Source organism: Falco naumanni, chromosome 15 (assembly GCF_017639655.2).
Source record: "Falco naumanni isolate bFalNau1 chromosome 15, bFalNau1.pat, whole genome shotgun sequence".
NCBI lineage: Eukaryota > Metazoa > Chordata > Aves > Falconiformes > Falconidae > Falco > Falco naumanni.
This window is the reverse complement of record NC_054068.1, coordinates 12,011,077-12,023,442: the sequence shown is the minus strand read 5'-3', so window position 1 is coordinate 12,023,442 and position 12,366 is coordinate 12,011,077. Positions and strand designations below refer to the sequence as shown.

Genomic DNA, 12,366 nt, shown 5'->3' with positions numbered 1-12,366 from the left:
GAGTATTAAGCTGCTCATTGCTGGTTACAGTTTTGGATTGTTTTAAAGTAGAGAAATCCACTGGTCTTCAAGACAACAAGGTAATTTATTTTGTTTGATTCCGAGTCTCCCCGTCTCTATATAGGTCTTTGCTCGTTAGCACGATACTGAATCATTAACTAAGCTTTCACCATTTAGAAGTAAAATGCCTAGCGCTTTTAACAAATAACCTACTATCTAAGTATCATACTGAACATAACATATTGGACATTTTACAAGACTAAATTATGCACAATCACTATACACAATGCCTGTGTCTTCCTAGTAAGAAAAGGCTCCTAATAATCAAATATGCAATCTTTGAGGATCAACTAACAAACCTATCTCATGCAGGAGTAAATGAACCACAAAAACCATGTGAAATAATAACTGAATAAACGTCTGAAGAGTTAGAAAAGAATGAAAAGCCTTAGAAATATTAAATATTTGCATTAATGTATTAAACTATGGTAAAGGAATTAATGCCTTTGAAAATCCTACCTTTTTCTTTTTGCAGGGAATAGCATAAATAGCATTGGTGCTAAAGTCTTCTCCCTTTTTCTCATTACTTTGACAGCTGGACTGTGACTGTGTATCTGCATCAAAATGATGGGTATCCGTGTCCTCATCCTCATCATAATAGCCTAGTATTTCTGGGGACTGTACAGGAGATCTGTCGCTGCCATCAAGTTTCCAGTTGGGCCTGCAAGTGAAACAGGCATTAAACTGCTTTCTATATTGCTTACTCTTCCAAAAAAACACAAGCTAGTGAAGAACCATCAGTCTTACAATATACACAAGTCCAAACAGGTCACACAGACATCTAAGCTTCTGTTAGCTGCAAACATGGAATCTAGCCTATGCATATGCTTTAAAATAAGATGATTAACACTGGAGCTACATTTTCTTCTCTATCTTAAAGAAAAGGTCAGGTAAGAGATAGAAGGTTGCTAATTCTACAGCAAAAGAGAGTCTCAAATAATTATTTAGCACACAGGAAATATCAGACGTAATTCAGACGATTCCGCAGTGATCACCTGTTTGTATAACTGATAATCATTTGGCAGAAATAATGTATTGTTTTACTTGTGACTGCTGTACGATCCAAATCTCCTTCCCAATGATGACTGTATACGTGACATCACTTTATGATAAATGGATTAAGAACTATAGACACCGGACCTAATTTACCATGTCATGAGAAAGAAGTAAGTGGCTATAACAACAGCAGTTTGCTCTAACTCTTCGGTAAAATTGTATTGACAGATTCTATTTCTAAGATAAGATACCAAACCAGAAAGTATACATTACCCCATTCTAAGGTCTGCAACTGTCGCATATGGTTCAAAACATTCTGGTTCCACACAGGTGGAATAATTTTCAGACCTCTGCAAAGGCAGAGGAAGAGCAGTAGTGCGCCCTGTTAGCGTTGCTGAAAGGACAGCTGCTGCTAGAGCAGATCTGGAAGAAAACAGAATAAAGCAGTGAAACAATACTTAAAAGTCTTCTCTGTGCTCCACATTTCATATTTTTTTTTTCCTTTGCAAAATGTCTTCACTATTTAAGCAAAGCAAAATGTTCACAGTTAACAAGCACAAACACTACTGAAGTGCTAAGGGACTGGTTATAAACTATTAACTCCCAAAGTAAAGCACAAAACTGGGCAAGCTATCATAACACAACTATCTAAGAGTAAAGTACAGTACCTATTGGTTTTCCCAAATCACATGCATGAAAATCATGGAATATACTGAGTCACATTCCCAAAATTGACACTGATAGTTTACAGTACTTAGCATTCACTTTAGCCATAACAATACTACCTGGCATTGTTTTGAAAGTGTTCCATGTTCTGCTATTCTAGCTCTTAGTTTCCATTATTCCCTACTCTGAAAGTTTTACTGATAATTCTGAAGCCGTTAATGCTGGCACGCCACAACCTAGGGCAAGCATTAGTAGATAGGATGCTGCGGAGTATAGAGAAGGTAAGATGAAAAGGAAGAAACAAGTAGAAACAAAGATGAAAGGAGAGAAATGGTGAGGACTGTAACAGGAATGACAATAACTGGAGGTCAAAAAGGAAGAAGAAATGAACCACGATTAAGTAGGAATGTTACAGACCCTAGAAAGACCACAGAAAACAACCAGAATTGAACTAAATGTAGAGAAAACATAAAAGAATAACTGTAAGAAACTACAAATGAAAAGAAAAATAAATTTGTATCTTTTCTTTATCTAATTGGCCTATAGAGCTAACTCAAATCCAATTCAACATGGTTTTACATGCCAGTTTTTTTAAGTCCCTGCTTTCTTTAATATGCAATAAAATGAAAATGGCATGTCAGTCACATTTAATTTAGGCTTTTCTGGTGAGTTAAAATTTCCTGAGTCATGGTACTGGTATTGCACAGTCCTACACTCTACCATAGCAGCCAAATTAAAAATAGTCCTAACTTTAAATAGTCCATTTGTCTTTAATTGACTCAGATTTATAATAAATTACTTATTCATGATGGTCATTGTCCTAATTATTTAGCATGCTTAGGAGTGGGAGAAAAATAAGTATCTTTAAAGTTCAAAGAAGGGAACTGCTCCAAATAAAAATATGTTCTATTTATGAAAAGGTTCACGTAAACACTGCAGCAAGGACATGCAATTCTTCTAATCATGCTCTTCTAGTATGCTATTGTAGTTGACAAAGCAAAAAACCCAAACAAAACTCAAAACCTACCTGGGCCCTTCTGGAGGAGGGTTTGGACTACAAGGGGAAGGGGTGCAGGGAACTGCAGGTTTAGGAGCTATGGTAGCAGCAGGGATCAGGCCATGAGTTACATGTTTCTAAACAATTTAAAATAAAATTAGTTGACAATGACTTTAAGAATCACAATTGAAAAAACAGAGAATTGAACATGCACAAAAACTCACAATGCAAAATGATACAAAAAGGAAGAACAATTACATGCAATTAATGTAAACAGAAGACTTGAAATGGTTCCAATTTTAACTTTTTAACATGTATGAACAGCTACTAATGAAGGTTAGAAATGTAATTTACATGACCCATGAATGTAGGTTTTCCACCCACTATATCACAGTCTGCAAAAAGAGAATTTTAACTTACTCAAGTTTGGGTTTTTCCTGTATATATACACATGAAAAAAGGAGTACTAGTAATTAATTTTCTTCAAAATATTTGAACCCTGCTTCAGAGTAACAATATTAGTCCCTTTCTTGTAGAAAGAGTCTGTCAGAAGTAATCCTCAGCCATAGTAGTATGAGATGGAAGAAAAAAACTATCACTAAACAAGTCTTGCAGTCAAAGGTTCAACCTGAATAAAAGAAAAAAAATCCTAATGCATTTTTATCAGCAAACCCAACAATTTTTTTTAAAGGATAACATTAAATATCAACTCAGGAAAACCAGGACCATAGTTCCCTACAAAAAGTACTTTGACTGTAATCACATAACAGTTGAGGTTGGAAGGAAGCTCTGGAGATTGTCTTGTCCAAGTCCCTGCTAAAAGCAAAGTCAACCTGAGTCTACCAGAGAGGGCAGCCTGGGATCCTGTCCAGTCAGGTTTTGAGTATCTCCAGGGGTGGAGACCCCACAGACCTCCCTGAGCAACCTGTTCCAGTGTTGTATCACACTCACGGTATTTTTAAAAACTATTAAGGACCACCCACACAGTATTTTTATTATTATTATGTTTATGTTTAAGTTGAATTTTCTATGTTTAAATTTGTGCCCGCTGCCTCTCTAGACATCAGAAAATACTATGTCACAACAAAGTCCATCACCTTCAGACAGATACTACTTTTTAATAGAGAAAAAAAGGCTATGCTTCTGCTACTTCTGCTACAGAGATTTTTTTTTCCCCAATTATTCTTTAATTGTCTTCTCCAGCAGGATAAAATAAACAGGTGAACTGGGAAATATTGGTGTCTTTACAGGAAGGTGCATCAAATAACTAAATGGTGCATTACAAAGGCTGTCTTTTTATTTGGTCTTATCTTGCAAACGTACTGCTCCTTAATTACGCAAATCTGTCTGGCATGCACCAGTTTGTTTACTAAAGGCTGTCGACTGTAGAGGTCTTACTAGGGTCCAGGCAACATAGCTGAGGTAAAAGGCTGCTGGCCCACAGCAAAAGGCAAGAACAGAAGATCAATAGTTTATTTTCACTGTAATACTAAAAACCCCTTCAATTACTTCAAGTACGTTAGAAGACAATACCCACACCGCTACTGACAAGCCTACAATCCTTGCCTGCTCTGAGATTTCACGAAGAACGTCTATCAGTTCTCCTTACCGCTGGAAAGGAGGGAGCGGCACCCCCGCCCGGGGCCCGCCAGCGCCCACGGGCCGCCCTGAGGGGACGGGCGCCGGGCACACCGCCCCGCCAAGCCGGCTGCTTCTGGGGGAGACGGACAAGCCCAGTGCTGAGAAAAAGGAGAGCGCCCGGCGTCCGGGCGCCTTCTTTTCTTCGCTTACGATTTATTTTTCTCTCCGTTATTCACTTCAAAGTGCTCAGCGATGGCCGGCGTCAACCGCAGGGCGCGGCCGCCCGCCCTGAGGGCCCCCCCCCGCCGCTGGCCCTGCTTCCCGGGGGCGCAGGCCCGCCCTGGACGGACCCGTACTCACAAAGGAGTTCTTCCGTCTTTTCCAGAAACGGAACGGCATCGCGACCGGGTAGGGGACGGCTCTGTGCCGCTGCTTCTCGACGACAGTCTCCCCGCTTCGGACGCTTTCCAGTTGCGACCCGCCTGGTAACAAAAGCGCGGCGGATTGGCTGCGGGCGTGCGCTCCCCCAGTCAGCACGCGTCTTACTCACGCCACCCCGGCCCTAGCAACCTACCAGCGGCGAGGCCGGGCTCGCCCCGCCTCCTCATTCGCTGGCGGCCGGCGGAGCTCTCGCTTCCTATTTGTCAGCGCCGCTGTCAGCCAGGCGCGCGCCCGGAGGCGGGCGGTAGCTGCGGGCCGGCGCCGTTCCTGAGGCGGCGGAGGGATCTCGCTGCCGGTGGGGCTGCGCTGCGTCCTCCGGCTGAAGGACTGCGACCCCCGGAGCTCGGAGCACCCGGGACGGAGCTCAGCCTCTTCAGGCAGGTCGGCGGGGCGCCGGGGCCACCCCTGGGGCCGTCCCCCGCTCCTCTCAGAGCGGGCCCCGCTGCAGGATGTGGCTCGGGGGGGCAGTGTTTGCGTGGGTACCGGCTGGTCTGTGGCTCTCCTAATTACAGCATGCCTTAGCCACCAAGATTCCGGTCTCTTCCTAAAGTCAGAACACTGCAGAAAGCTGGTAAACCTGACGGTAATCTCTCTTTGTAATAATCCGTCTGGATACTTCTGCCAGCTGAGGGCTGGAGGTGCCTCTGGGGTCAGCTTTGTAACTGAAGCAGGCTTTCAGGGATGAGTGAAGGCGCAGGAAAGGCAGTGCGGTTTTTTCACCGTTTGTGTGTCTTAATTCAGGTGGGTTTCGGATCGACTGGCAAGGTTGGGAGTGGAATTTGCAAGCTAACACCCTGTATTGAAGAGAACAGAGTTGCTTACCAATTTTGATGCATTACAGTAACAAAGGTAGCTTTGGGGAGGAAGAATACTCTTACAGAGTATTAGATGTTGTAAATTCCAATCATAAAATCAGGTTTGGAACAGGTTTATAAAATGTATTAGTGTCTTCCACATTTCTTTCTAGGGTGTAACTGCTAATGAAGTAAAGATTTCAAGGAAGCCTGATGACAACAAAAGCAAACTCTACTGTGTCAGTAGGATCTATAGCTGTCCCTTATGGGCATGTAATTGGAAATGAGAAGTGGAGAGGGTCAGAGATAGCCCAAAGGCTACAAGGTAAGCACAAACAAATTGGAAGAGGCAAAACGATTCGGGTGAAGCATTCCTCTCTATCACCCAGTATTGTTAAGATTAGTTGGAATATGCTTTACTCTGCCTGACTGGTTCCGTCTTTGTCATACAGCCTGTATTAGCAGGCTGAAAATTCCTGTTTGTCTGTTTGGTATCCCCATGATCAGTTCAGTCATATTTGCATAGATGCTGAGCACTGCAGAGAAGCAGAAGTATCTGCTTCTTGGGGACCACAGCAATGGGGTTATTGTGAGTAGGCATCTCCACTGAAGTCACTTGAATTTATATGGGTACTGGGACTGTGCTATCGTCTGTTGGCACAGCAAACTAAATTAAGGTGATCCTTCCAGAATAGCTTGTGATGTTTTTGTTCAAGTCCAGAGTTTACTGAGAAGCTATGGCACTTTCAGATCTGTAGTTTGGAAGTGCTATTAATTGGCATTATGAAAGGCATCACAGGGTACTTTGGATTGCTCGTACCAATTTTGCTTAAAGACAAGAAAAGCTTTTAAAGAATATGAAGTTTGTTGCCGAGTCGCTAGTATTATTGACACGTTAGGAAGGTTGTGCTGTGAAGTAATTATTAGTATATTTTTAACTACTGTATTTTTTTCTTTCAACAATGTCACCGTAAGGGAAAATTAGACTCATCTTTGAAGATGGCTTGGGACTTGTGGATTTTCATCTTTCAAACAGAACTTGCATTTTATATATTTCCGAAGCAGATTTGGTTGCAGGGGATGAATTCAAACGAAGATTGGTTCGGTTTAGGAATGTAAGTACTACATAAGGAGAAAAGGAAAAGTTTGCATTGGTGTTTGTTTATTCCATGCTTCTTGTGTTATTTTTTGAATTCTAATGGCAATTATCACAGAAATTTAGCTCCACTTGAAAACTGAAAAATTACGCAGCTGTGTAATAATACTGTATTAAAGCTCAGTACTGTTGCTGCAACTTCTTTTCTTCCCGTGATTTGCTTTCAGGCAGCTCATACTTGACAGTTTTCTCTCTGTTGCATTTCATCAGCTTGTCATTAACAAGGTCTTCTTTTTTCCTTTCAATACAGGCCAGCCGTCTCAGTGGAATAGTAATTGTAGAGAAAACCCAAATAAGTGATCAGTACTTCTCAGCAGTACAAAAGTTTGTTGTGCTAGAACTTGGAATGGTGTTGCTTCCTGTAGGAAATCAAGGAGAAGCTTCTCAACTTATTACTCAGCTAGTAAGTTTCTATGGTAGTGGACAAACCTTTATTAAAATACAAGACATGAGGAGAATTACCTCTTTTCCCACAATCATCACTTGTTTCAGAAAGAATACTGGGATCTTAAAAAGGCACGCAACATATTTTGTTGTTTGAATGCACAGAATAAGTATCCTGCAGTAGGAATATGGTAGTAGAGCTCAGTAAAAAGAGCTCATTTGGAAACAAAGGGAAAAAAAATCGAAGGGTATCATACTGGATTTTTTTAATCTGATTTTGCACTGAGGTGTCACTGGATAGCGTTAGGCAATCTTCACTCAAGGCCTCTGTCAAAACCAACTTGAGATTTTGCTTCGTCTCAGGCTGGGGAAACTGTGTTCTTAAGTTGTTTCATCTGATTCCATCAAAAGGAGGACAAAATCATTGTTTTAGTTCATGGTTGATATTAAGAAATTGTTCTTTTCCTAGTGAGACTTTGTGGATCTGCATCAAAATTCTTAATAAGGGCACACGCATAAGGAGAGAGCTTGTTTTTAAAACTTCCTAGTGATGAGCTCCTCTGAGATGAAAGAAACTATTTTAAAAACCCAAACCAGAATTCCAGCAGAGGGCACTCAGCGTCACATACGGTTTTGTTTTTCTTCAGGTCCGGGAACAAAGTAAGGATCACAGTAGTAACCCCTTTCTTCGGAAGCAGTGTTCTCAGCTGGCAGAGCCATCACTCTTTCGGACGGTTCAACAAATTCCAGGAGTTGGGAAAACAAAAGCTCTGCTTTTACTGCAACAGTTTGGAAGCCTCCACCGTCTATGCAATGCATCTGTCAAAGAGCTTGAGCTGGTAGTTGGACAAACAGTAGCACAACAGATTTATACCTTTTTATGTTCCTGACACGCATGGGTAGTGCCGTTTTGGAAAACAAACCTTTTTGTGTTTCTTGTGAATTATAAAATTATTTTTTTAATAATCACATACGACAGTGATTTCTGTAATCCTGGGTAACAACTGGAGCGTATTGACTAGTTGTTTAGATTATTACTCTGCTGCTGCTTCTTTACATGTGTTCTGCTTAAGTTGATAGAGCTGTGAGAACTGCCTTGAAAAGAGGGCTGTAAAGTGTTTTGCATTTATCTTGTACAAAAAACAGAGAGAAAGCTGGTTTTTTTCAGCATCCAAAGAAAAAAAAATTGAAAGCAAGTTGCTTGATTTTGTCTTCCAAAAATAAACACCTTGTTAATATGGGAGTGGTGTTACCTTCTCAGTAACTGAGTTAGCATACCGTGCTTTATAGTAATACCTTTGATTTATGATTCTTAGGACTTCCTAAAGGAACTCCAACTGGTATACATCTTTGGCTTAAAACTAGCTTATTTTTCTGGTTTCTTTTTCAGTTCACAGGGTGTTACCAAATTTATTTCCTTGTGTCCAATATCCAAAATCTTCATGTTGCACTTTTGAATATAGTTTGGGATAATGATAATATATTACAATATTATTTTGACATATTATCAGCTATAATCATTAATTATAGCAAGTATACTATACTATACACTACAAAGAAAATAATGTGGGAAGCTTTGATCAAAATTCATAATTAATCCTGTTCATCTAGTATCCTTTTCAAAAGTTACTTATGAAGATGATTGGTTTTACTGACATCTTGCATTTTATTTTAAATTATATTATCCTAAGGGTGAAATTGCCTTTTGCCTTATGTACCCATTAAGGAGGTGTGTGAAAAGCTGCTTTGCTACTACTTGGGCTTTGGATCACAGCAGGCAGGGAGTGGAACAGGATTTTCAACGCGCTTTTGTACACTAAAGAGAAGCAAATACTAGAACCTTGGCACCTCTGTAATCAATCTCATCTGCCAGTTAGAGCGGTCAGCAGATAGACCTGTTTACTTACATTGATTCCATACTCGGGATGAAAATACACTTACAATTTGGTCATAAACATTTAATTTACTGAATAATAAACAGAATTTCTAGAACTATAGGAAAAGATACATTCTTTACAACTAGGGAATGCTTAAGCTTCTTTATAAAACTCTTTGTTTAGGTTTTATTTCCTCTTAGACTGTGTCACTTTGCTATGGAGACTGGATTTCACATCTAAAGGTTCATGGCTGTTGATGTTGCAAGGCAAACACCTTTTTACTATTTCAAATGGCCATCTGTTCAGTGCATTAAATAAAGTTCAATAAAAGTAGTAACAATTAGTATGGATGGAATTATAAGCTCAACTAATCTATTGGAAACCTTTATGATTAGGGCTTTATAGCCCTATACATCGTTGTGTATAGAAACTTGTTACAAGTACTCCTGTGGTCTGAGCAAGACTGCAACTTGCTGTGAAGTTAATATTTGCCTTAAGTTAGCTGTTAGCTACCACTCAGTGTAGAAAGAGTCTTTAGTTAGCTGACAGGAAATAGTAAGTATGTAGCTGTATGGCACTTAGGAAGGCCAAATTTTGGTGTGAATTGAGGGCAGGGGTGGGTGTGTGAAATAAAAAAAGACCCCCACCCCAATATTTCCTCAAGGACAAGCAAGTGTGATGGTGGGAATGAAAGGTTAATTAAACAGGCAGATCTTTGCAGGAAGACTATCATAGCAGGCATGAAGACATGAAGAGCTGGAAGGGCGATTCATGTGATGGTGCTAAAGATTTCATTAGCTGGATAGTCATTTTAGCCATATATGCAGAGTAAATCTCTTCTGTATAAAATATTGTATGGCAGGGTCTTGTGTATCAGTGTATGACTGCTGCTGCTTGTGTGTGAAAAAAGTGCTGCTACAAATACACATGAAGAATACCTACTAACAATAGGTGAGTCCAAGTAATTTACTTTTTTTTTTTTTCTGTAACCTTTGTAGGGAAGCTCTGTAATATGTTAACACTTTTTATAAGGAAGCACGTTTTAGGCCATAATATAGGAACTTAGAAACTTTTAAGAAAGACAGTTTCTTAGTTCTTTGTAAGCAACAATACAGAAACATGCAAGAGGTATGCCAGCGCTAAATTATGCTGTATCATCCAAGCCGTAGCAGAATCAAAAAGCTACTACTAAATAACAGCATCTGATTTTTATTCTTAAATACGTGTCATCAACATATTTACACCTATTATGTAAGAAACTAAAAATAAATGACAACTTCAAAGTTCACACCCAGGTGCAAACTGTCCCCATATTTTAAGTTTTGAGTATCAAACAGCATATATCTACTCTGTAGATGGCAAATGCTAACTAACACTACAGTGTTAGCAATTTTCAATTACTTTCAATTTCATAAAATAGAAAATTTCACAGAAATGCTCAGTTAATTTTTTTCTCTCCCTCCTTAATATATATAGCCAATACCTACTCATTAATTGTTCTAAGGGGAGGAGGATGGTTTTATATTGATTTGGGGTTTTTATCTGATGTGATAATAAAGAAATTCTGCTACTTAAGACTCTCAAGCATTTCTCATATTTTAAAGCATCACCACAGTTTATGTACTCTTGATCAATACACTGCAATAGGTCAGTTTTGAGATTTATTCCACAGCTATCAATTTTAACAAGATGATGAGATACAAGTCTTATGGTAAGTATGTTAAATAATTTTAAATTTGGAGTAAAGCCTGTTTAACAACTGAATCAGCAGGCATTTAAAATGTAGCCTAGATCAGAAAAGGAGCAGAGTAAAAGCCTTTTGTAGTTCAAAAGATCTTTTGACTTCTAAGCCTTCTAATTCTCTTCCAGAATTAAATTTAACTATTCAGTAGACTACACCTAGTACTCTCAGAAAGCAAATGTCTCTGTGTAAAAACAACTATATGACACTGCCCCTTGGCACAAGGCTAGTTTCTCTGAATAATGTTATCCTCTCCACCTGTAGTTTAAGATAATTCCTTGAAGTCGTGTTAAATGATTTGTTATGAACTCTAAACTTGTACAGCAAAATCATCCTTTAACGTGTCCCCTAATGTTTTGCATGCAGCATCAAGTTTGTAATAAATAACTCCCATCTATCAGTTATAAAAAACCAGTCACAATACAGTGTTTTGCAATTCCAAAGGAATCCAGTCCTCATGTAAGCCATTGTATAATCTACATCTTGTTATTGCATATCTCCCAAACCATTTCATTCTAACCTTCAAATACTTCAGTTTTTATAGTTTTTGGCAGCCTCTGACCTTCATAGTGGCTCAATACAGTAAATGAAGTCACTGGCATTTGTCTGAAGTTATACACACATCTATATAAAGATAAAATTGATCGACATTTTTTAAAATACATTGTAAAGAAAAATATCATGTTAACAGATCCTTCTGAAAGACTCAGTACAATGAACTTTCCGTATTCAGAAGCGTGAAGGGAGAAAGCTTCTTCTTAATCGGAGAACTTCCAGCCACCACTGAAGGCAGGCAGAGGGTGCTTGCAGCTTTCTGTCTATTTTTAGTTCCCCAACTTAGAAAAGGCAGTTTCAGTGGGGCTTTCTTGGTCTGATCAATCTTATCCTCTTCCATGGCTAAACAGATTAAGGAGTATGTCTTCTGCATACCCACAGAGTAAGTTGCACTCTTACTATGCTGTAGGGAAAGGAGAAGCATTACAAGAATCAGTCACCCAAAATGGGTCAAAAATTTTGACGATAACAAAAGGTTACTGTGCAAGTAGTTTTCCAAAGCAGACTACAGCAAGTTTTCTGTGCTAATGACATCATAATTGAATACAAGGCCCTTCAGCGTGCTGCGATTCTGGTATTTTGCCCGTGTAGACTCAAGGTTACGCTATGCAAAGCATAAAGGGACTTGTGAATCTTTTCCATGGGTTGTGTTATGCTAGAAGCCAGTAAATGTAACTATAACTATACAATACATATACTAACCTCTCTACAAAGCTTATATATGTAGTTCTTGCACAGATCTCTGAAGGGAAGATTTTTTTGCTGTCTTTGGTCAGGTTCCATGTCAATTGCAACTATGACAAGAGCTACTGTGGGACATTCTTTCGGGATACCCGAAAGGCACAGCTTTCTCTGTCTCAGCTGTGCCCTGAAGCAGCCTGATTATACTCTACCCTCTTGTTTCCAGTAGCAGCTTGGAATGGCAGGTGTGCAAGTCCTTATTTTCAATAAGGAAAAATTAACTTCTTAAAACACAAAAACCTAACAGCAGTAAGAGCACCTTGCTCGCTTCTAAGGCAACACTACTTCAGTGCCTAAGCTTGCCAGGGAATGTTAGAAGCATGAAGCAGTGGATTTAGCTGAACTACAGGTTCTCTCACACTACAAGTAAGTTTGTT

General features: G+C 39.5%; 3 protein-coding genes across 8 annotated transcripts in view; 1 reads left to right on the top strand and 2 right to left on the bottom strand.

The window, feature by feature from the left end:
* CEP89 (centrosomal protein 89) overlaps positions 1 to 4,768 on the bottom strand; it is a 37,739-nt gene extending 32,971 nt beyond the window's left edge. For both annotated transcript variants that reach the window (XM_040615339.1, XM_040615340.1), the window contains exons 1-4: positions 4,661 to 4,768; positions 2,750 to 2,856; positions 1,330 to 1,479; positions 520 to 721 (exon numbers count right to left, since the gene is read on the bottom strand). In XM_040615339.1, coding sequence (XP_040471273.1) covers positions 520 to 721; positions 1,330 to 1,479; positions 2,750 to 2,856; positions 4,661 to 4,699 — 498 coding nt within the window. In that variant the 5' untranslated portion in view covers positions 4,700 to 4,768. The remainder of the gene's footprint in view (positions 1 to 519; positions 722 to 1,329; positions 1,480 to 2,749; positions 2,857 to 4,660) is intronic.
* Positions 4,769 to 4,962: 194 nt separating this feature from the next.
* On the top strand, positions 4,963 to 8,318 carry FAAP24 (FA core complex associated protein 24). Of its 4 annotated transcripts, XM_040615142.1 has the most exons (6): positions 5,131 to 5,324; positions 5,483 to 5,590; positions 5,709 to 5,860; positions 6,511 to 6,650; positions 6,942 to 7,094; positions 7,723 to 8,318. In XM_040615142.1, exons 3-6 carry the CDS (start codon positions 5,749 to 5,751, stop codon positions 7,963 to 7,965), a joined length of 648 nt encoding a protein of 215 aa, XP_040471076.1. In that variant the 5' UTR covers positions 5,131 to 5,324; positions 5,483 to 5,590; positions 5,709 to 5,748; the 3' UTR covers positions 7,966 to 8,318. The 4 variants fall into 4 exon arrangements, with proteins under 4 accessions (XP_040471073.1, XP_040471074.1, XP_040471076.1 ...); XM_040615139.1 differs by lacking the exons at positions 5,131 to 5,324; positions 5,483 to 5,590 and adding an exon at positions 4,963 to 5,118; XM_040615140.1 differs by lacking the exons at positions 5,131 to 5,324; positions 5,483 to 5,590 and adding an exon at positions 4,963 to 5,122.
* A 1,827-nt stretch (positions 8,319 to 10,145) lies between these two features.
* Positions 10,146 to 12,366, bottom strand: part of RHPN2 (rhophilin Rho GTPase binding protein 2) — a 30,886-nt gene continuing 28,665 nt past the window's right edge. For both annotated transcript variants that reach the window (XM_040615136.1, XM_040615137.1), the window contains one exon: positions 10,146 to 11,651. In XM_040615136.1, coding sequence (XP_040471070.1) covers positions 11,400 to 11,651 — 252 coding nt within the window. In that variant the 3' untranslated portion in view covers positions 10,146 to 11,399. The remainder of the gene's footprint in view (positions 11,652 to 12,366) is intronic.

Bases quoted from the DNA above. Each gene is read 5' to 3' on its own strand.
- FAAP24 (XM_040615139.1), top strand. From the start codon at position 5,749: ATGACAACAAAAGCAAACTCTACTGTGTCAGTAGGATCTATAGCTGTC. The intron at 5,861-6,510 runs GTAAGCACAAAC...TGTCACCGTAAG, and splicing joins GATAGCCCAAAGGCTACAAG to GGAAAATTAGACTCATCTTT. The intron at 6,651-6,941 runs GTAAGTACTACA...CTTTCAATACAG, and splicing joins GATTGGTTCGGTTTAGGAAT to GCCAGCCGTCTCAGTGGAAT.